General features: G+C 44.0%; 1 protein-coding gene across 7 annotated transcripts in view; it reads right to left on the bottom strand.

The window, feature by feature from the left end:
- The window catches only part of LPIN1 (lipin 1), a 191,052-nt gene that overhangs the window by 90,588 nt on the left and 75,625 nt on the right, over nt 1-24,839 (bottom strand). Inside the window, exons 1-2 of one of the 7 annotated variants that reach the window (XM_075598376.1) lie at nt 5,835-6,145; nt 4,961-5,196 (exon numbers count right to left, since the gene is read on the bottom strand). The exons of 3 other annotated variants lie outside the window; for them this stretch is intronic. In XM_075598376.1, coding sequence (XP_075454491.1) covers nt 4,961-5,011 — 51 coding nt within the window. In that variant the 5' untranslated portion in view covers nt 5,012-5,196; nt 5,835-6,145. Of the gene's footprint in view, nt 1-4,960; nt 5,197-5,834; nt 6,146-16,731; nt 16,931-17,830; nt 17,967-24,839 lie in introns of those variants that run through there. 3 more of the 7 variants (XM_075598379.1, XM_075598375.1, XM_075598378.1) reach the window with 3 other exon arrangements.

Below are 24,839 nucleotides of genomic sequence, written 5' to 3'. Positions count from 1 at the left end.
AGCACCAGATTGATTAAAATACTTCATATTCCCCACCGTTTTTATTACAACATGTAAATGAGCACTCACAGTGTGTGTCACCTTTTTCTTCGTGTCCATTTTAACATGGATCTCCATAAGCGTATGCCTGCCGTATTACACAGATTTTTCTGCATAGCCTGGGTTAAAGAAGTGCATAGCCAGTAACCCTACTCACAGACAGCTGTTTTGATCAAGATTATGGGGCAAAAATATGCAAATAGTATACAAGCATCAAACTCAATTGAAGTCTGCGACTCCATGGATAATTGTGACCCCCCCCAGACACGTCATATTTCAACTGCTCATATCCTATGAACGATGTTTTTCGAATTTAAAAAAATAAAAACAATCATCACCCGAAAGGGAAAGAGGTGATCAGCGCTTTACCTCTGGACTCTCCATACTTCCGAAAAATAAACTCAAAACCAAAAAAACCCAAATCAACTTAAAAATGTAGTAGCCTTTAGAGAACGGTTTTAAATAGCTTCATCTTCTCACTTTACGTGCAATACAACTTAATCACTGACACACTCTTTGATCTCTGACACGCTATGTTATATAACTACATACATTTCTTTAGAAGTGTTGTAGTATAGTGAGATGAATCTTCTATTCCTCTTTTTTTTACTGGAGTTTAAATGTTCCATTGGAAGGTTGGCCCAGACATGTAAATGCAATCTTAGGTAATCCAGTTCTGGGATTTCGTTAAAGCAGGTTTAAGCACCTTTTAGCCATCCATGGCATGCAGGATAATTACGGTTTACCTTGAATCCCTTGCCAAAGGCAATTCAAAAAAGTCAAAGCTATGCAAGAATTGTGCCTGCACAGCGTGAATTTGTGTTCACCGTAGCTTGCTGTCGTCACCTGTTTCATACAAACTGGAGGCTCTAAAAGACAAATACTGTAATACAATTCAATGAAGTAAAAAGCCTCCCTTATTGAAACAGCGAGTTCCATTTTGCATTTTTCAGCTGTACATCGCCTTTCCTGCTTCTTGATCTCGTCTCAGGGAAGATGACTTGGTAAAGCGGTAAAAGGAGCTTGAGCGAGGAGTCTTCTACAGAGATGAGGAAGCGATGCACATCATGGAACCGTGCTTGGAGAATTCCCTCGATAAGAGACTAAAGCGTGCAAAGGCACATACAGGAAGAGACACTGGTTATCTGCAGCAGACACAAAGACTGCGTAAAGGGCATCCTTTTCAACCACAGCCACATATCAGTGACACAAACTGCTAGAAAGGTGGCAACCCTTGTTGGTTCATATCAGGAGTGTCAGATGGTGGCCCAAAGTCGAACCATCAAAATACTGGGAGTGAATGGTACCTAGAGAAAAGGCCCCAATCCCAGCGTGACTAGGGGTTCTCTCCCTCCAACTACTCTTGTTTCAAATCACAGCCACATCGAGAGAGAGAGTGGAGGGACAGGCTTCAGCCTAGGCTAGCCCAAGCTACCCACAAATGGGGGAGATATGTGACAGGGCCTTTTCCCCGGTTAAAAAAGGCAACACACCTAAAACTTGTCTGTAGCTGATAAATCCAACAGGGAGATGGTTAATTGTAGCTACAGTCAATTAACCAGTCTCCATCTGGCTGATCAAGCAGGTTTAAATGTCTGCTGCACAGACTGCATAGTTCCCTTGAGCAGAGGGCCTGTGCTGCTAGAAGAGATTTCCAGGAACAGATCTCTCTAGCACATGGGAGGTGTATGGTGACAGATAGGGACCCCAGGAAACCAACACTTCATATGGTCAATGTCATTGATTGTGTATTTCCAATCTTTTCATTCCCAAACTTTTGTTACCATAAAATATTTTTGATGAGTTTGTTTTCAATTAATAGAGATTTATTTATAGCTCAATTTTCAGAATGTAAATGGCACAAAGTGTAGTAGAACAGAGTAATTAACTGTAGAGAGATCCAGATTGATCTTTGACCGGTTTCTCTACAATGCCAAATGAATGATACAACTCAAAAAGAAACACATTCATTTCTGAGTTAAGTGAATACAACGTCTGACTTTTCGTGGCTGTTCTCATCATAAATAAATTTACTGCTTGTTTCTTTGTTGGATTTGCTCATAAATAAATGTAAGAGAACTTACTCATTTTATATAGATGAGAGTTCATGGCTATTGCTATTGGACACGTTCCAAACGAACTGGTGTTTGGCAAGAGAGCAGCAGTTTGAGCAGAACCGCGGGTTTTGACATTATTTCACCCAATTCCTCCTCTCTTAAGTGACTCTTAAACATATTTACTTACTAGAGTTAGGCAATATACCAATACGTTAGTAATATTGTGGTAATACAAAATGGTGATCGGTTGAAATGTTTTATTATCAAGTCATGCTTTCAGTCATCTATTGGAGTCAAAGATGTTTTGGGACAGCTAGTAGACATGTAGTTTAAGATGTGACTACTTCAAAGAAGGCAGAGCTGCCATTTATACGATGTACCCAGACTTCCCGGAGCAGCGGCATAAAAAGCAAAATGTCATGACTTCGGCTGCGGTAAAAGTCGCGGCTCTGTGCGAGGATCTGTTCTTCTGATAAAAAGCACTTTTAAAGTAGTCAAAAGCCTTTACATGTACAGTATACTGTGGTATGTCCAAAGTATAGAAACGAAAAAAGCATTACAGAAAGTATTATGTTTTGTCAGAAAGCTGCTTAACGCTTAAAGACCTGCAAATTTGGTTATGCCTTGACATGGCTTGCGGGCTTATAATGCTTTGGCCAAAGGGTTTTACTAAATGACCCTTTTTCAAGAGAATATATAGGTATTTCACTGTGTACTTTTGTCATATTGGATGTAGCTTTGGGCTTTTCTGTCTTAACGGTTAAAGAACCATATTACCTTATGTAAATTGTGCTAATCCTTGGCACACCTACGGAGATACTGGAAGGTGAACTAAGGGTGAGATTTGTCTAATGCTACAGTATGTGGCCCCAAGTGCATTAAAGAAGGTATTTATTTATTTATAAAATATTTTACCAGGAAGTAATACATTGAGTTACCTCTCGTTTTCAAGTATGTCCTGGGCATAGAGTTAACACAAATAATACATGGTTACAAATACAGTTACATAAATGAACAGGGCATACATTATATACAATACATTGCATGCACAGTTAGAGAAGATGTATATTATAGGCGTATGTAACAGTTACAGACCAGATTAAAATGTGAGACAGCCTTAGTTTTGAAAGAACTTAAACTGGTGGTGGATGTGAGAGTCTCCGGTAGGTTGTTCCAGTTTTGGGGTGCACGGTAAGAGAAGGAGGAGCGGCCGGATACTTTGGTGAGCCTTGGGACCATGAACAGTCTTTTGGAATCTTATCTCCTAAACCTAATTTCACACCGTACACCTGTCAAAGATTTGGGCAAAGAACTTTACACTTTATTTCAGAGTTACAGATTAGCCAGATTTACTCTTAGCAGAAAAGGTCAACAGCGGGGTCCATTCTTCTCCATCAGCCCCCCCCCCACCCCCTGCAGTGTTAATAACCTTCCGCTGCCAGGGAAATCTATGGATTGCAACCACGGCATTGCCCGGAAGCTGGCAATATAAATCTGCCTATATCTATACACAATTATTTTGCTCTAAAATAAGAAATGAAGAGCGTTACTTTCGAATAAATCCGTTTTTACTAAAAAAAAGTTCTTTTGTAAATGTAAAAATTATTATTCCCTAGATTTGTAAATAGAAAAGCAGCAGCGATCTGCGCCCATAAATATCATCAGATTTTGACTGCTGAGGGTGAAAAAAAAACCTCAATGGGGACTATGGCCTATTCCCTAAACTTCGAGAAGTGGCTTGTCAAGCGATTATACATGTGTACCTATTCACAAAGCTCTGATAACATGTTAAAATCACTTGTAAATAGCTTTGTAACTAACATTATCACTTACTGAGAATGGCTAATTCCCTCCAGGGAGAAGCAGGGGGCGGAGGAGTTCCAAACCTAATAGGTACCTCCAGATGTATATATGTTCCCTCAAATCTCCCTCCAAATAAATTAGGGAGGCATGACTGTGCTGAACATACCTGAGGTACCATGGTAGATATGCTAATGTCTATTCAAAGTATATTTAAATGAGTTACACATCTTAAAATATATCCTTAAGACCAATTAGTTTAAAGACCCTTCTGATGAAGGGGGTACCAGTGTCAGAGCCAACAGGATTAGAACCCAAAACTTCTGCTATTCAGGACAGCAGTTCTAGCATTTTTTAATCTGCATCCAAAAATCGCTGATTAAAAAGGTAGAAAAAGTAACGCAGAGAGATGCTCAAAAGAGCACTGTGTGATACTGTACATCTCATCATTTGTGCATCATGTAATTCCTCTCTAACTCCCCAAATCGCAAGGCAACGCATATGTGTCAAACAGCGGTGCAAAGCGCTTCACACACGGACACATTAAAAGTGCAAAATGCACTGGATACATAGCACCTGTAGTACTAAAACATGTGTTTTATTAGTCAAATACAGGATTGTACTTTCATATTTATAGATGCAGAAAATGTATTTAAGAGTGGTGTACAGTACGTAAATGTTTTACAAACATGAATATGAGGCTCCCAGTGTCAATGTCCATAATAATCATTTACAACACTAGATATACGTCCCTTCAGGGCTTTGTCATTTGAAAATAAACAGCATGTAAAAAAAGGAAGCTAAACACAGAGCTCAATCAATACAAAGGGGTCATTTCTCAAGCAACTTCCGTTTGACTGGAAAACCATAAACAAGGCCTCTTGTTATTGCTCCAATTCAACACAGTATGTACAGTACAGTATCTCCAATGAGACTAGCAAGAGCAGATTCCCATACACAGGCTCCATATACACTGCTTACATTTACACCCCCCTCTTCCTAGGTGCTCAATCATATAATCAACAAACAGTGTAGGTGTAAACAAGATTCTTCTTTACACTTACTGTACATAGCAGTGAGCTGAAAGGAGGAGGTGGGGAGTCTTCTCCGTGCATAGGAGGGAGGCTGCAAGGTGTCCCTGCCTCCTCTCTGTCTCCTCTCTGTCCCTGCTCCTCAGCTGTTACTGCACCTACAGTAAGTCACCTGCCTCTGGGAGATCAAGCAGCAGACACCTCCCCAAAGCAGCATGTAACAACCTGCCAATGCTGAGACATCCAATCCCATCCACAGGAAACAATCCCTTTAAATACAAAAATAAACACACATAACAAAGAAGCAAGGATAACCTCCTCCTCTCTGTCCAGAGGTCCTAGTGCTCTGCAGTGCAAATACCATGCTGAGATGCTACTGCTGCTGCTATCTGTCTGATACCCACTGTGTGCTGGCAAAGCATCTAGCTCACTCAGGCTAGTGTCCTGCTGCTGAGGGTCATAACTAACCCAATATGTATCATTGTACCACATTAGAAAGTAAAATATATTTATTTTACATTATGTTGCTATACACTTCTCATCAAGCTTTCAGTTGCCCAATCTGTGTATTGACAGGACTACCAATAAACGCCGGATCCTACGCATCTTCTTGATTTTAGTGGGTTTAAGAGCAATCTATGAATGTCCAAATATAACCAAGGTCAAATAACGCAACCACAGAACCCTACCCCTTTTCTGTTTATGTATACACTGCCAGGGCAGGACGTATTGGACATGATATAATATCGTGTATTAGTGCAGTATTAGATTGTTCTGATAACACATGATCAGTCCCCATTAACACCCTTCACTACACCCTTCATTCCCATGGGGTGCCGCTGTGTCCCTTTTAGCTCTGCTCCTGAACCCCACAAAGAAAACGAAGGCAAAACGTTGCACTACTTACGATGCGTCCGTCCCTGTGCACGGATACAGTAAAGTGATCGGCTTGGGGAGACACCCCGCAGCGGCCCCGGCGATGTATGTATTACTGTATATTGTATAGCTGCGGCCCCGCAGGCAGGACACTGTGAACCCAAGGAGGTAGCGGTGGGGGGGATTCGAGGAGGATTCCAACGTGCGGCAAATCTCAGCAGAAGCAGCCCTCACTGTAATATAAAGGCAGACCTTCTTCTTATTCTAGCAGACAGGTTTCCCCCCCTGTGGGGCCCCCTTGGTGTAAGGAAATGTGTGTAGCTGCTTGCCTGCACCCATGCTCGATCTTATTATTTGTGACTGTAGCACTAGGGGAGGAGGCTGAGGTGATCCTGCCAGCCAATCAGGAGGCTGTCTCTGCTCAGCCCAATGCATCGGCTGCCGCAAGCACTCTTCCAGGAAGCTGTTGGTGGGGTGTCGGTGTGTACTGTACTGTATGAGTGTGTCCTGTTCGGATCTGCTCTGCTGCTGAGATGTGCTTAGGACAGTAGCAATGCTCACAGAGAGGAGCCAATGGGGGTTGTAGAAGACAATTTGAGTATCTATTTATTACATTTTCCTGACTGTAGAACATTATATATATATATATATATATACACACACACACACCACCCCCCCCCCAAGCTTATAGGGGACCATGTTAAATGGGTTTGAAGCAAAAGGTTTCATTTGCATGTCGTTTCCCAGTAGGGTTGCCAGGTGGCTTGTCCAAAAATACTGGACACCCAAGCCCCCCCCCCCCCCCCCGAACACATATAAAAAATACCCCCACGCTCCCCAAATACATTTTAAAAATACCCCCACGCCCTCCAAATACATTTAAAAAATACCCCCACGCCCCCGAATACATTTTAAAATACCCCCACCTCCCCAATACATTTAAAATATACTCCCACCTCCCCAATATATATAAAATATACCCCCACCTTGCCAATACATTTAAAATATACTCCCACCTCCACAATACATTTAAAATATAGTCCCACCACAATACATTTAAAATATACCCCCACCTCCCCAATACATATAAAATATACCCCACATCCACAATACATATCAAAAATACCCCCACATCCACAATACTTATCAAATATACCCCCACCTCCACAATACATATAAAATATACCCCCACCTCCCCAATACATATAAAATATACCCCCACCTCCCCAATACATATAAAATATACCCCCACCCCCCAATACATTTAAAATATCCCCTATCATCATGATCTCATCTCCCCAGACTGGCCCCCATCACCATCTCATCCCCCTCCCCCATTATCATCTTATTCCCCCCTCTCACCCTGTCCCCCCCATCCCTCTCACCCTGTCCCCCCCATCCCTCTCACCCTGTCCCCCCATCCCTCTCACCCTGTCCCCCCATCCCTTTCAGCCTGTCCCCCCATCCCTCTCACCCTGTCCCCCCCCAATCCCTCTCACCCTGTCTCACCCTGTCCCCCAGAACCCTCTCACCCTGTCCCCCCATCCCTTTCACCCTGTCCCCCCATCCTCTCACCCCATCCTGTCACCATCTCACCCTGGGCCCCCCATCCTGTCACCATCTCACCCAGGCCCCCCCCCCCCCATCTTGTCACCATCTCACCCTGTCTCCCCCCATCCCCCAATCTGTGTCCTTACCTTAATGCCAGGAAGGATACACTTCTCTGGGCCGCCGGGGTGTGGGCTCCGCCCCCGCTGTCCTCTGATTGGCTCTCCGCTCCTCCAATCAGGGACAGGCTACACAGACTCACGAGTGCTCCTCCCGCCCCCGCCTGCAGTCTTAGCACTGCCTGCCCTCGCGCCGCCCTCTCCGCAAAAATGGTAATACCGGACACATAGGTGGCCGGTATTACCTCCGATTTTATACCGGACAGGCATCGGAATTACCGCCCTGTCCGGGTAAAAACCGGACACTTGGCAACCCTATTTCCCAGAATCCCTTGCTGCAGTGGAAGTGCTGTGTGCTGGGTGATAATGGTGAAAGGCAAGGTGGCAGACCTGTCTAAGACATGCAAATGAGCATACAGTAATATTTCCATTTGCTATATGCTTTACTGTGGAGGGTTTTTGTCACTTTTTTACCCACCATTATCATAACTTTACTAAGTGTGGTATATATATATTCCGATTTATTCCAATCATACTTTTTACTTTGACAAATCTAATGCTGTTTTTGCAGCAGTTTTGCAACTGGAAGGCTGTTATAAACAAAACACCTACAAATGCGTGTAGTGCAAAATGTTTTGTTTCTTGTAACAGAAAGAGGCACATTTTGCTTGGTCTTAACCTCTTCTGTGCCTGAAGTCCAGGCACCACCAGAGTGCCACCGAACTTCCGGGATCATGACCACTTGTGGTAGCGATCAGTTGGTCACGGCTTGCCCCCGGGTGCCCTACACATGCACGAGTAGATGATTTCTAACAGCATACCAGTGTACATCATTCCCTTACTAAGGGACTAGAAAGGGGTAGTTATGAACCGGGGGGGGGGGGTGCTAGTTATGGGAGGGGGTGCAGAGAGGTCCAAAAAAAACTGGCGGGAGCTGAGTGGACCTACAGTACCTGCTGCCTTGGAGAATTGAGGGCGCCTGCAGAGGTGCCTGTCAGAGGGGCCTGATGGAGGGTGCCCACGGTGGTGCCTGTCAGGGGGGCCTCCCTTTCACCAACCTTCAGCAGGCCCCCTCTGACAGGTACCACTGCGAATACCTTCCAACAGGCCTCCTCTGCTCTGACAGACACCTCTGCGGATCTGGCACACCATGTTAGGGTTTCCCCTTGACTAACATGGCCCAGTGTAGGAGTCCCGGCTGTCCTAGGGTCACCACTCAAAAAAGAGGACACCAAGCCTAGGATGACCAGATTTGTCCTGACACTCACCGACTGCACATGCGCGATCGGCACTTCCTGGCTGCTCATGCGCATGTGCGATTGGCATTTTCCAACTGCGCATGTGCAGTCGGCGCTCGCCAGCAGGACAGAAAACCAGGACAGAGCCCGAAAAAAACTTGAATGTACCGGCTAAATCGGGACATCTGGTCACCCTAACCAAGCCAGAACACTCATCGCGCATGCGCAGTTGGTGTTCGCCGCTCATGCATGAGCGATGAGCGCCGACTGTGCTTGCATGGCCAGAAATCCAAGACGTTTTTAGTTATTTCAAAATCTAGTTATTTCAAAATTCCTCCCGGATGGCGACTTTAAATCAAAATGCTGGACATGTCTGGGGACATACGGACGTATGATAACTCCAGGCTCTCCCCTCCTGTCGGTAACCCCGATTGCACGCACTGGCGTCCTCCCGTAGGTGAAATAGCCCTGCTCCCTTCTAACGAGGCTCATTCAAAATAATGGCCGCTTTTCCTTCCGGAGCGTTGTGTATGTCCTGCTGCAGAGCGTCAGCGGTTGCAACTAAAGACACGGAAGCAGACTAATGTTGGCTGGAACTATTTAGCTGCAGCTAAACCATATTCATGTTTTGTAGTCTGTCAGTTATTTGATGTGAGTCCTATAACACCATAATAACACGCTGTCACGCAGGACAAGAGACACCAGGACACATGCTAAGTGACTTTGTATATTCTAAATCGAATCTTTTTCAATACAGTACTATTCTTTTTTTTTTGAGCACATAAGGGAAGTACCACATTTATTTAGCGTGGCAACGGGCCAGAAGAAGGGGTTCTTACCCTGAAAATTTGCCCCTCTTTTCTGTTCCATTTGTTTAATTTTTGTGTTATTTCCTTACATGACAGTGCTCTGAAAGAATTATATAAGCTTTGATATGATGCTGACCGTGTAACACATATATCATGTACCTTTGAGTCCTTGAAAATCCTGCAGACGGACTGGATCATCACTTTGTAATTTGTGTCTCTTTATCAAACGGATAAGTATTTGCTTTCCTATATACAGTCAATATACCTGTCTACAGTGCTACAAGTGTGAGATAGTTGCTCACTAAACTATACTGGGATGTTGTATCTTTGATAGATATTGGTCCATGTGACTCACAGAGTCTGGGTACATACGTTGTTTATATATATTTTGTCTGTATCTATGTCCAAATTCCTTTCATTACGTCCGTAAAGATGATATTTTTCAGTAATTATCTTTTTGTCTCCATTACTTCATTTTCGCGAATGAAGTGAGTGCAAACCTTTTGTATATGCTATAATAACGTCTACAATTATTCTTTCAAGTTTGATATATTTGACAGCAAATATCACTTGGTTTGCACTATAGAGTTGTTTATCAAAGCGGGAGACTTCAAGTTGCATCTGTCTCTTCACTATGTACCTCTGCCGCACTTCAGTGATTTGCATTATGATCTAGCAATAATCTTGTGCTACGCCATCATCACACCACTTAAAAAATATACTTGGTTTGTAGTTCCCATTATTAACCACAAAATATTCCCTCTATTCCATATGGCGAGAAGTGGGTTAACAGACAGTTGATGACACAGTGGCCCTTCTTCTGGAAAGTGTAAATAGCGCAGATCTGACACTATTACATGGAAAGGCCAAATGAAGTCAATGGGGCTTTCTTTGCTATAGCGCCAGGCAGGCGCTATTCACTCTTTACAGAATACGGGCTAGTGACTTATTTTTAGATGAATGGAAGTTCATTTGTTGTTTACTGTGCTTGGCCCTATTCCTCACAATATTGAATAGAAGGCAATGGCGTGGCATATTCCAAACCTATGCTGACAGTCGTATTCTCTTTAAAAAGCACCTTCCCTCTTACAAACATATATTAGAACCACTTTCATCATATATATGACAATAGCAGTGAACACAGTGCTGTAGCAGTTGAGCCCAGTTCAGATTATATGGTCTTCAAACTTTCCTGAAGATAAAGGCAATATTAATATTTTTAGTTTGCGTTGTTGCATTAGTGGCTTCTATTGCAGTCCTTGACACTTGTTTTAGACCTCCCGTTTAACTCTGTTTTTCAGTATCTTGAAAATCGGCATGTGCTACAGCTTACAGGGTTCAAGCAATGCGTGACTTTTTAGTCGAGCAGTGTACATTACTGTTTTAGGGATTGAAAAAAGCTTTGTGAGGCAGTGCAGCTGCCTTCGGGAAAAATTGTGGACTGGGACCGCTCTGTCTGTACAAAAACTTTTATTGGAACATTACAACAAGAAGTCCGTAGAGCTAGCAGAGATATTACTGCCACCTCATATAAGATATTGAGTGTGCAGTACTACTGATGTTCATACTGTATGTGTCTTCGTGGGACAATGTTAAAGGATTTATTGTGCTGTTTGGGAACTTATAAACAAATATAAATGTGTCAAGGCTGGATATACTTTGAGTAGCATCACAAGGGGGTTTTTGTACCCCCACCTCTTCCTTTTGTTTTAGGGATTGGCTTGATCTCTGACGTCTGGGCTCAGCTTCCGTCGTGCACCGGCATGTAAGTGAGGTACGCGTCAGAAGCTCGACGTGGGACAGTGTTTGTGTTAGTGAGGGCGGCCCGCAGCTGGGGAGTGCCAGGGCCAGGCACTGAGAGGACCGGCAGCCGGGCCAGAGGTTAGGCCCAACTTGCAGTGCCGGCCGCCCCCCCCCCCCCACAGCCACCGGTGCCCGGGACACTAGACCCAGCTCTCCCACCCCCCCGTCGGTGGTCTTAGTACAGCTCCCTGATGATTGCTTTCCAAAAGGAGTAACATCAAAGGATTTAAGCTGGACTCTTTAATTAACCACTTGAGTGCCATTTGGGCATGTGATTTACCATTCCTCCCGGCACTGAATGGATTAATAGAGTTAAGTAATAAAAATAGAAACAGACCGCACCTTTAAACATAGAACAGCATGATATCTGAAATAGACCAGAGATACGTTGTTTTCGTTCCTCTCCCACTCTTTACTTTCTTCAAACCTCAACTTCCAACCTATTCTTAAAACAATAATATTTTTTTCTTACATACTGTAGCACTTTGTATGCCACGCAGTACATTGCATTTTGCAGGCACAATAAACGTACTATCTAATTTTTAGTTCCTGAGGCACGAGGAGATTAAGTGACTTGCCCCAAATCACAAGGAGCTTGCAGAGAGATTTGAATCAGGCTCCCTGCTGCAAAGTCTGTGTCATTCTTTTCAGAGTCAGTGCCTTTACTCGCTAAGAGACTGTGACGGTGCTCGTCTCAAATCAGGAAACGGACCCACAGGGCTGGAGGTAGGGATGCAAATAAACTGACCACAGCCCAGGGATAGAGTCCTGTAAGAGTATCCATAGTCAATAAGCAGGCTGGGGTCAGGGCTGGTGGCAATGGTGCAGAGTCCAGGGTACAGGCAAAATGTCAGGGCAGGCAGCCGTGGTGCAAAGTCCAGGCAACAGGCAGAAGGGCAGGGCTGGCAGAAAGCAACGAGGTCGGGGTCACGGTCCGGGGTCAGCAACAGGAAATCCAAACAGGTAACAGGAAAAGGCGACAGCAAAGACCGACCGGAGCTGCAAAAACACAAAACTTTGCTCTTCGACTCCCACCAGGAAGTGCAGCCTTATCTAGCAGCCTGCCAGTAACCAAAATGGCCAAATTGAGCAGAAAGGGCAGGCAGCCTGGAAAACACTAACTGGCACCAAAACCCGGCACAGATCGAGCAGAATCCTTACAGAGACTACTTCCATATTTCCATGTGGTCTTACTAATGGTTTATAAAGGGGCATAATTATGTTTACTTTCCTTCCATCTATTGCCCGTTTAATGCAAGATAAGATCTTGTTTGCCTTTGCAGCTACTGCATGACTTTGGCACTATTGCTAAGCCTACTGTCTACATGCACTCATAAATCCTTCTCCATCAAGGATTCCCCTAATTATCCCCATTTAATTTGGAAGTCTCCTGTTTATTCTTGTTTCCCAAATGCATAACCTTACATTTATCTGTATTAAACCTCATCTGCCATTTACCTGCCCAAGTTCCCAGTCTATCCAATTCCTTCTGGAGAGAAATTACAATCATTTTCTGATTCGTCTACATTACACAATTTAGTATGATCAGCAAAGATGGAGACTTTGCTCTCGATGCTAACCTCATGGTCATTAATAAACAAGTTAAAAAGCTGGTGTCCCAGTACCGATCCCTGAGGTACTCCACTCACGACTTTAGCCCAACATGAAAAGTTCCATTTATAACAACTCTCTGTTGTCAATTCTTCAACCAGTTTTCAATCCAGGTGCAAATATTTTTACCGAGTTCAATATGCTTTATTTTGTACACTAACCTGTTGTGTGGAACTGTATCAAAAGCCTTTGCAAAATCTAAGTAGACCACATCAACTATATTATCCTATAGTATTAAACCTTCAAGTAGTTTCCCCACTATTGAAGTCAGGCTTACAGTTCTGTAATTCCCTGGTTTGATCTAGCTCCCTTTTTAAATATAGGCACCACATCTGCTTTACGCCAATCTTGTGGTACTGAACCTGTGGAAATTGAGTCCTTGAATATTAAATGTAATGGTTTGGCTATTACTGAGCTTAACTCCTTGAGAACTCTTGGATGTATGCCATCAGAGCCAGGTGCCTTATTTACTTAATTTTTCAATCTTTTCTATTTTTTTTTGTTATTAAGGTACTTAAAGAACTTTTTAGGATTGATCTTACTTTCTATTTCAATCCTTTTTTCATTGTCCATTTTTGCTAATCTGATTGCCCTTTTGCAATTTTTGTTACATTCCTTAAAATTCTGATATGAGGCGTCCATCCCTCCTGACTTTAAGAATCTAAACGCCTGCCTCTTCTTTTCCATTTCTTCCCTTCCTGTTTATTCAGCCACATTGGTTTAGACTTATTTCTTTTATATTTATTACCCAAGGGTATACATTGATAAGTGTGCTTTTCTAACAATTATTTATCTTCCACATTTTTCCCTGCAAAAATATCATCCCAATTTATTCTTTGTAGATTAGTCCTCAGTTTATTAGAATCTGCCTTTCTAAAATTTAAAGTCGGTGTTGAACCCAAGTAATCTGTTTTTTGATCGTTTATTTCAAATGAGACCATGTTATGATCATATCATATTTATAATGCTTACTGATCAGCGAGCAGTTTTGGGCACATGGAAAAAATAGTGTACTCAAAGGGGCCACCGGGTCAGGGCTCCCTTTAGCGACAATAGAAAGGTGTGTTGCAACTTTCTATTCGTGGTGCCTCATTGCTACTGTATCGTCCTCACAATTTTAAAGACTCGCATGACTGATCAAATTTAAGCTACATATATATCATCTGTTCAAATAATGTGGATATAAATGAGAGGAAGAAGATAGACTGGTAGTTTTTACACCAGTGTTTTGGGTACTACTAGTTCTATAAGGGGTTAACAGCCTTATCGGGTTAACTGGGTGGGTTGACTCCAGTATTGCTCCAATCTCTGCATGTCTTGTGACCCGTGATGTCACTCTAGGGAGTATAGACGGTATATATAGCTCCACCTTATTTTCTAGAAGCAGGTTCTTCAGAGTTCTGACTGGGGTCATCACTATGAGTCGTGTAAATAGGTTTGTGTGTATAGCTACATGTATTAAGAAGTGTCCTTTCGCTGTTTGTTGTTTTCAGCTAGAAACGTGCCCTGTAAGTAAGCGCCAGTAGTATAGACCCACAATTGATCTCGCTATGATAAGGATGCAGCATGCTCTTGATAGGGGTTCTCGGTATAGTAATTGTGGAGTATGTTTGGAACGGCCCAACCAGTAGGTCCCTTGCACATTCCTGATTGAATAGGTGGAGGAATATGGAGGAAGTATGCAATACATAAAAGTGGCTGGCTAATCTAGGAGCCCAAAGTGTATGCCTGAAAGGCCTATTCGAAAAGTGGTGGAGCTTTACTAACGCTATGCAAAAGGCTGCCAATTTGGTCTTTACTATGGTCTTTTCAAGTTTAAGTAACTTCCCAACACGAGTGAGAACTGCCAGGGGATGAAGTCTAGAGTCATATGTTTTGCCACAAGTTTTTGTCAAGTATGATGTATGTCGATACCTGTGGAGCAGTATACTGTAGACGGCTCTCCAATAAAGCACCTTTTTGTTTTATCTGCTTATTCACGCCCAGCCTGCACCTACCCGCACCTTGCAAAGGCCTGAGAGACGGAACACTGCCATTGTGTATAGTTAATCTGATGTGACCTCCTTTAGTGCCGGGTGAGGAGTGTTACAAATGTTATCTATAGAAAGGGAATATGTATCTAAAGGCGCCTAGGTGAATAAATGAATAACAAAAAGGATATAAAAACCAAGCCTGTTGGACGATCAGGAAATGAGAGATGCTCATCGCATACTGTTCCTGTTCCTGTCTGGTCCTCCTTGGGACCTTTACTTTTCTCCTGTGGATTCCGGAAGACTGGGACAGTCACTCATACTACTGAGCGTCGCCGGCGGTGCGCGAGTAATTAGCTGCGGTGCGCTGTGCACGAGTCTGCGGCAGCGCGGAGGAGGAGACTGCAGCATCCCGGCTGATCTGACTCAAGTTTCACACGGGAGACCTCGGAAGACAGGTAGGGAACACCTCCCCTCCAGCATAGTACCTTGAGGGACTGCGGATCAGATGTCCACTCACCGAAATCCAAGCGACCTGGAAGCACAGGAACCAATCCACAGCACACCCAGAGGAGCCATTTCCTGATCGTCCAACAGGCTTGGTTTTTATATCCTTTTTGTTATTCATTTATTCACCTAGGCGCCTTTAGATACATATTCCCTTTCCATGTGCATGTCCTGACCAGGGGGTCAGTTTGTTGTATCATAGGCAGCCCCTTATATGTGGATAATATCCACACTTAGGGTGTTATATCATATATTATTTGTTGTAAATTGGTTAGCGCTACCTGTTCCTATGTTTTTTCAAATGTTATCTATAGGAAACATCTGAGATGAAGTCCTTTAATTGCATTGTACCACACAGGGATATGATATGTTAAAAGTATCCAACCTCGCTTGCATCTCACGGAGGAACAAGAGATGGGCAAAGCTGTGTTTTATCAAGGTGACATGTGCAGTCATCCTTAAATTATTTATTAACCACATGTGCCACTTTTAATAGGGTTTATGCACCACTTTGTCATAATAGTATCACTTTAAATTTCTGTAGGGGAAACCACATATGCAGCACTCACAGTAGAGGTATATAGTATTTCAAATGCAGGGAACTATTATATATATATATATATATATATATATATATATATATATATATACTGTATTTATATAGACTTTTCTTTTTTATATACACGGTACAATGAACAGTATTGACTATCTGTTTTTGATTATTTATTTATATATATAGGGGAAAGCCTCAAACGTAAATAAAACATAGATAAGAAGAAATCCGTCACTGAACAGTTTACAATCTACAGCCTTTAGTAATCCAAATTCTTTGAACATGCCCACATCTTGCTACTTAAAGCAGCAATAGTACATTCCCTCTTTTTTCTTATTTGTATATGTAAAGCTTGTGGCAATGTATAATCCTACATTCTTACGTAAACTTGCAATAGTGTGGTGCTCCTGTTATAAATCTGTAAAAATCCTGATTGTGTGCCTAACATAATGGCTGCTTCACTCAGTGTAACTCAGCAGCTGCAATGTATCCTTATATTACTAAGGTTGCATTATTACAGTTTACAGCTCAAACTGCTGGGAACATTGGCAACACATTATCATAAACAGGAAAGTGTTGCAAAGATCTTAAACTTCTTGGTAGGTAGTCAAAAACCTGCTATAGAAAGCAAATGATGCTTTAAAACTCATTAAAAATTGCTAAATCAACCATTAATATATGATCGCACTATAATTATTATTTTTTTAAAGAATCTTACATCTTAAAAAAACACTCTTTAATAATTGTTAGTACAACAAAAGGCTACAAACCGTTGTCTTTTTCACTTCTGAGTCAGACAAGAAGCTGTTATACTTCAACGAGTGTAAAATTTGTTTTACTCTTCCCATGATGCAGCTCTAACGGGTACAGATATGGTGCTGTCCGTCTCTTCATAGAGAGCTCCAGAAGGCATACCAGCATCCTTGTTCATCCCATGGCTGCAGTATCTCTGCAGCTACAGTATGCTGTGTCTACTAAACTAAAGCAGCCAGTGTGGTCTGACAAACAGAGGATTCTTTGTCATCTGGTTGAACAGTACTTTCTAGTATATGTGTGGTGCTTGTTAATGATGCTGCAAGCTAATTTTTTGCATATGACATTTTGTTTACACCGTATAAGCAAGGATGCTTAAAATCAAGCTACCCTCAATATCAGGCTACTAGTGGAAAATATACCGCTTCAGTGATGTGTTTCCTTCTGTATGACACAAAACAGCCTCGAATGTTCACTGCGATTATACCATAATGTGACAAGACAAACCAACCTGTCATTATAGTAAATATTAACTGTGCATATTTTAGAGGACTGGTTATAAAAGACCTCTTACTTTAAAATGTGTTTAAACGCCTTAGACATTATCTGAGTGATAGTTATACAAGAAATAATATAGGTAATAGAGCAACATGTAAACGCCTAGTTCTTTCTATTTTGCCATATAAATAGGATGGAAAGGTGGTTTATTCCTTTGGTTGCTGCTTGTATTATCTGGCACAAATAATTGATTTTTTATTCTGAAGTAAATAGCAGAATAATATAGACACAACAACCGATTCCTGACTTGAAGAGCATGCAATCTAATTTCTAGTAGCTGGACTAAGATCTTCAGTGTTCAGTGCCTTAAACAAAAGGATATACTGTACTTACTTTTCCTAACCGTTTTTATTGCAATTTGAAATTAAGTGACGTTTTTAACTATTTTTCACTTTTATTATTACATATAAAACTTCTATTTCATGCACACTGTCCGTTCAGACCAATAATTGCTGATTACTCCATCTTTCTCTCTAGCACCTACTCAATGTGGTGAGAACAAGGGGGCAGCAATACATCAACTTTCATTTAAGTGAATGCACGTGTGTGCATCCTTACCTGTGTGTCGCCTCTCCTTCTCACTGTAATAAATAGGGCTGCCTGTGTCTCTGAAATCACTTGTCTGTTCTACAGTGGGTGAAAGTGCCTTGTTAGTCTCTGGATCTGGTTTACACCAACTCACATCTCCCTCCATCCGCTGCTTGAACATCCCAACTGTCATGGAACTCTCATAGGGGTATATTCTCAAAGCGCAGCGTGTGCCGAGTCAGTGGGGCTTTCTGTGTTAGGACTGGGACATGGTGCAGGGAGCGGCGCTGGGCAGCGCTGACGCTCATGCCCTGCATGAGCGTCACCGAGCACGCTTGTGTGCAGGGTGGGAGCCGGGCGGGAGGCGGGGCTAGGGCGCCACGTCACGGCGCCGACGTCACGGACTGCCATTGGCTTCTGGCAGTCACGTGACCGGCCCTGCGCTTGCATGAGCGGCAAAATTTAAACTTGCCTGTCTCCTGCATTTCCACACGCCCCCGCACGCCTGCGGAAGCGTGCGGGAGCGCCGTCTAAAGCCGCGCTGATAGGGATAATGTTTCCCCTCAGCGCGCCTCAGCACGGTCTTTTTGACCATGTCCGAGGCCTTAGATGGCACAGATCGGCAAACTTTGAGCTATGAGTATCATAGCCCCATTTGCCCCATAGACTTAGAAGACTCCAGTGCTGCAGAGAAGTATTCTGGAAGGCCTTCAAGCAATTAATGGATTTAGCTTCTGTTCACTGAACAACAGTATAAGCAACAATATAAGCAACACTGGTTCATTAAAGCAGTAATCCCCACCCTCAAAAATGAAATATTATTTCTTTACCTTATATGAACCAAGAGGTCTTCTGGAGCTGGTCTGTGGCAACTCAAAGTTGCAGGGATTCGCTAAATACCAAGATATCATTTTTGTTACTTTTGCTAGTACTTGCTAGGAAAAACAACGATACATGCTGGGTCACGCTATAGGAAGCTGCAGTGTCATCTCACGATGTCACAGCATTCTATTGGCCACTAGAGTGAAGCTGGCCATATTTTTTCTCCCAGACAAAAATTATTCTAATGGAATTTAAAAACTAAATATCGCAGGAACTGGTGGCTTCTTGGAGCTTGGAGTGCTGCTGTTCAGCGCCCTTTATTTAAAAAAAAAAAAAAAAAAAACAGCATGGACAGATGCTTTAAAAGTTCAGTCAGCAGTCTAATGTTTATAGTATATGAGAGGTCTGCAATGAATATGTTTCTGGTTAGTGCCACAGAAAGAGCGTTAACCTTCTTCATCTATATTCCCTTAGTAACACTTAAGACCAGATTCACTAAACTCTATTAGGCTACTTAACGTGACGTTAAGTTAATGTCGGGTAATAGTAACGGTGTATTCACTACATTTAATAACAATGTTACGCTATATTTTTTCCCGTAAAGAGTCTAGCGTTAACTGAAATGGACGTTAGTGATAATAAGATGCAAATGGTATGCAAATCAGGTGTTCTCATAATCATCAACTTTTTCACTGAACTCTGTTAAGGTTAATGCGCCAAAATAATGGTACGTTATTTAAGTCAAAGCTAAATGTAGTATTACTCCAATCCAAGCATTGAAATAGACCTTTTGAAATGAAAGTATAATTTAATATAACTGTAACCCCCTTTTGGGATTACGGAGGCCTTAATTGGTGAGGTGATAGGTGCTGGGAGTCACTGTGAAGGGGCCTCATTGTGTATATTGTAAATAAGTTGGTGTCTAGATGATTCTATACCATGACAAGTATCCCTTTCTTGCTTTTAGGGAGTGTACCTGTTCCGGTGAGGAGAGGCAATTCAGCGGGCACCACGAAGCAGAAGAAAAAAGTTGCTGAAGCTGGACTGTGCTGTATAACAATTCCTTTAATAAAGCATGGTTAAAAAGAGGGGGGACACATAGCCCTGCGCCTCTAACGCGTTTCACCCAGAGATTGGGCTTTTTTTTTTTTGAAAAAGCCCAATCTCTGGGTGAAACGCGTTAGAGGCGCAGGGGTATGCGTCCCCCCTCTTTTTAACCATGCTTTATTAAAGGAATTGTTATACAGCACAGTCCAGCTTCAGCAACTTTTTTCTTCTGCTTCGTGGTGCCCGCTGAATTGCCTCTCCTCACCGGAACAGGTACACTCCCTCTGCTTGTTATATCAGCCTGGAGCACACAGAACCGGCGTTCTTATATATGTGAGTACAATTGCTGCCCCATGAGAGCTGCCCCAGGCATATAGGTCAATTCAGTTCAGAGAGACTGGAGAGGTCAAAGGGGGGGTTTAAAGACTCCCCCCTTACAACTCTGCATATCTCTGCCATACCCGGTGCCATCTAGGGGTTTCATGCATACAGCCTCAAGCATGCATTATCACACCAAGTGATCCGGTTCAAATGCAGTTAGATATACTCATTTTTTATCATTGTGGGTTAATACAAAGCTCTATAGCACCGGGTGATTGGGGTCCTCTACCCCATATTTTTGCTTTCTTGCTTTTAGTTAGGGCCAGTGCCCTTATCTGCTAGTGTCCATAGAAATGGCTCATCCCAATTCTCCTGGCTCACATGGAGGGAGCCTATCCCCAAAAAGGATTCCTTGAGCTGTAACACCAAGGCATAGCAGAATCCGTCCAACCAGAGGGTCGCTAGCTAACTCAAAACCAAAAGGCCAAGTGCTGGCCTTCAGTATCCAGAGACGGGAAATACTGAGAACAACACAAGAGTAGATTGCACAGGGCCCAGAAGGGGTCCCCAGAGGATGGAGAAGTACAGACACTATACAGGAAAAGGGTTAGTTAGGTAACACAGGATGAGTAAAGCGTCTGCACCGCCCTAGCAGGCTGAGATCAGGGGCAGCTGGGGAAGAGAAAAGAAAGACAACAAACAGTAGAGAGACCAGAGACTGTACAGATTGTGAAGGGTTTGTTATGACTGTGCATTTATCAACGACGATTAATAAAGCTCCTGTTTGTATGAATAAAGTTCCTGGCGTCCCTCATTGCATTTCCAATGCCTAACCTGCACAAATCCAGCACCCAGGTAACAAAGGCTGAGCAAGCATGTACAGTAAATAGCCATTTGATGCAGACTCCTTAGGAGCCAGGCAAGGAGGGTTATATTTGGCACCCAATGTGGGGCTGGGCAAAAAATGTTTTTTTGTGTGTTTTGCTAGTTTTGGAACTTTGGAAGAGTCTGTTTCTGTGAGTTTACTATTTCTGAACAGGAAGTGTGAAGATGTCTTTTGAGATTTTTCACAGAATCTGTGTGTTTCCCACCCTGGAAACTCTGCTTGCTGCTAAAGACTGAACTGATGTTTTTCTTCATCTTCAAAATAAAAAATAACTGTGGCAAGTACTCCATTGCAAAGTGTGAGGGTTTGGGAGTCACGCCGCCCTCGGCGTGCTCCTCACTTACCTACAGCTCCGACGGAGATCCCCGCAGCACACTCTCATTCTCTCACCGGAGCGCCGGTCACTGCTTCACGTGGGCGCGCGCGCGCACGCCAGGACTGCACTTCTAATCTCGGGCTGGCGGCTTCACCCGCTCACGCGCACGCAAACCCCGCTATACGGAGGCATGGCCACACGGCGTCGCCCCAACCCCTTAAAGGTACAGCGCATAAAAACATTGCTGCAATCAAATGCACTCAGACTACTGGGCTTTATGGCTCCTCCCATGGGACTCATTCTGGACCTATCCCTGCGGTAGCCTGGCCCTTCCACACACCCCCACCTTGCTGCACTGCTATTGGACCCTCTCTCCTATATATACCTGGCAGAATCACTGACTCGTTGGCTGAGCATAGAACCAGTTGTTCTCACCTTTCTCTGCCTCCCTAGTTCTCTTTGCAGACTTCCTCGTGCACCGAACCGGCTTCCGCTACGTCTTCCTTTACCTCTGGCAACCTGAACTCGGCATACGGCTACACGACTCTCCGCACCTCTGGCATTCCGATCCTGGCTTACGGTAAACGACAACGTCCCTCTCTCCAACCCCGGACTTGGCAAACGGCCTTCCTACCAACCGTACCTCTCCTACCCCGATCCGGAACCCCAGACCAATCTACTCTCAAGACATGCCCACGTGGCTGTGGGTGGCGTTCTAACCTTTCCCACCTCAGCACCGCGGTCCCGTCTCGTTTGTGGTGAGCACATCCTTACATTATGCTCAGCCCACCAAAAATGGACCCGCTGAGGTGGAGCGGACTTTAAATGCCCATACTGCTCTTTTTACAAGATTAGAGTCTTATCTGGACCAATCTGATAAACGAATGGATGCTTTACAGCAAAGCGTCCACGCCCTTACTCTTCAAGTTCGAGGCCTCACGCGCCAATCTCCACCCGTGGCACCGGCGAATCCTTTCCTGATACCTCCGTTCACTCCAGAACCACGTATTCCTCCTCCCAAACACTACGCGGGGGATCCCCAAGGATGCCGGGGTTTCATTAACCACTGTCTCGTTCAATTTCGTCTCTCCCCCTCTCGCTTTGTGTCTTCTGTCTCCAGGGTTGGCTACATCTACTCCCTTCTCACCGACCAGGCACTGGCATGGGCCTCTCCCATCTGGGAACAACAGGGGGCTCTCACACAGGACATCGATCTTTTCGTCGAGGAATTCCGAAGAGTTTTCGATACTCCAGCACGGAAGTTAACGGCAGCTTCTGCTCTACACCACATAACTCAAGGAGATCGTTTGGTTGCCGTGTATGCTGTGGAGTTCCGCACTCTTGCTGCTGAGACGGGTTGGAACAACGAGGCTCTATCTTCTGCGTTCTGGCAAGGTCTGGCTGAAACTCTAAAGGATGAGCTCGCCGCACGAGATCGTCCTACTAACCTGGAGGAGTTAATCGCTCTGGCTATCCGTGTGGATCAGCGCCTACTGGAGCGGAGATACGAACGTTCTCATTACCATCAACGGGTTCCAAGAGGTCTTGCTCCCACCTTCGTGGCTCCGTCACCTTCTTCCGGGGACATTCCTGAACCAATGCAGTTGGGGGGCAACAGGCTGTCTTCTGCTGAGAAGCAACGTCGGTGCACGGCCGGACTTTGTATGTATTGTGGCAATTCCACTCACGCTTTACCCCAGTGTCCCCACAGACCGGGAAACGCCAGCTCACAATGAGATCCCGGAGAGTTTCGTTGGGAATACTGACCCTTTCTCCCATCGTCCAAAACATCCTTCCTACCAGGATAGTCTTGCCTATAATACTGTCTGGAGAGGGGTTTCACACCCGGGCACGGGCGTTCATTGATTCCGGTTCTGCAGGTAATTTCATTGATGAGACTTTTGCTAGACAGAACAATATTCCATTTCTCAACAGGAGGACGCCTGTAGGTCTGGAGGCCATTGACGGTCGACCTCTAAATCCGGCATTCATCACACTACAGACGGTACCTCTTCTACTACAGTTCGTCGACGTCCATACGGAGAACATTACTCTCGATGTAATCCACACTCCCTCTGCTGAGTTGATTTTGGGTCTTCCTTGGCTCCAACTTCATAATCCTCGCATCGACTGGACGGATCGGGAACCTGTGCAGTGGGCTCCTTCTTGTGCCAAGACATGTACCAGGGTTTTCCAGAAGATCGGTGGAGTATCTACCATATCAGAGAAGATCAACTCCTTACCTTCTGTGTACTGGGAATTCCGTGACGTATTCGATAAAGCAAGTTCCGAGGTACTACCGCCGCACCGGTCTTTTGATTGTCCCATTGACCTACTTCCTGGAGCACCTCTTCCCAGGGGAAGATCCTACCCTCTCTCTCTTCCAGAGACAAAAGCCATGAACATTTATATTGCCGAGAACTTAGAAAGGGGTTTCATCAGAAAATCTTCCTCCCCGGTCGGAGCAGGATTCTTCTTCGTCAAGAAGAAGGACGGTTCTCTCCGTCCATGCATCGACTACCGGGGTTTGAATAATATCACACGCAAAAATCGATACCCTCTGCCTTTGATTCCGGAACTCTTCGACCGCCTCCAGGGAGCAACTATCTTTTCTAAACTGGACCTGAGAGGTGCTTACAATTTAGTAAGGATACGAGAGGGGGACGAGTGGAAGACTGCTTTTAACACCCATGACGGCCACTACGAGTTCCTGGTTATGCCATTCGGTTTGTGCAACGCACCAGCAGTTTTCCAGGATTTTGTCAACGAGATCTTTCGGGACATTCTTAATACATTTCTTATTGTTTACTTAGATGACATCCTCATCTTTTCTAAATCCGTTCAAGAACACATCAACCATGTTCAACAAGTGCTGTTACGCCTTCGGGAGAACCATCTCTTTGCGAAATTGGAGAAATGTCAGTTCCACCTCAAATCGGTGGCGTTTTTGGGATACGTTATCTCTGACTCCGGTTTCAACATGGATCCAGAGAAACTTAAGGCTATTTTGGACTGGCCTCGTCCTACCACTCTCAAAGCCGTGCAACGCTTTCTGGGTTTTGCAAACTATTACCGACGTTTCATCCGCAATTTTTCCTCTACAGTATCTCCCATAACGGCTCTCACTAAGAAAGGTGTAGATCCTTCATCATGGTCTGAAACCGCCATACGGGCATTTGATCTGCTAAAAAAGGCTTTTGTGTCTGCTCCCATCCTCAACCACCCGGATCCTAAACTTCCATTTACCTTGGAGGTAGATGCATCGGACATCGGGGCTGGGGCCGTCTTGTCACAAAGGACATCTCCCTTAGCTAAACTGCATCCATGTGCCTTCTTTTCGAAGAAATTTTCGGCCGCAGAACGGAATTATGATGTCGGGAACCGGGAGCTTTTGGCGATCAAATTGGCACTAGAAGAGTGGAGACACTTCTTAGAAGGTACTGAGACACCCATAACCATTCTTACAGACCATAAGAACCTTCTCTACTTAGATGGGGCACGTCGTTTGAACTCTCGACAAGCCCGCTGGGCATTATTTTTTTCTCGATTTAATTTTCTCATCTCCTTCATCCCTGGCTCCAAGAATCTAAAGGCGGATGCTCTGTCTCGACAATTCCTTGCTGAAGACAAGTCTGAAGAGCAGCTTG

Source organism: Ascaphus truei, chromosome 4 (assembly GCF_040206685.1).
Source record: "Ascaphus truei isolate aAscTru1 chromosome 4, aAscTru1.hap1, whole genome shotgun sequence".
Classification (NCBI taxonomy): Eukaryota; Metazoa; Chordata; class Amphibia; order Anura; family Ascaphidae; genus Ascaphus; species Ascaphus truei.
This window is presented reverse-complemented; position numbering and strand designations above follow the sequence as displayed.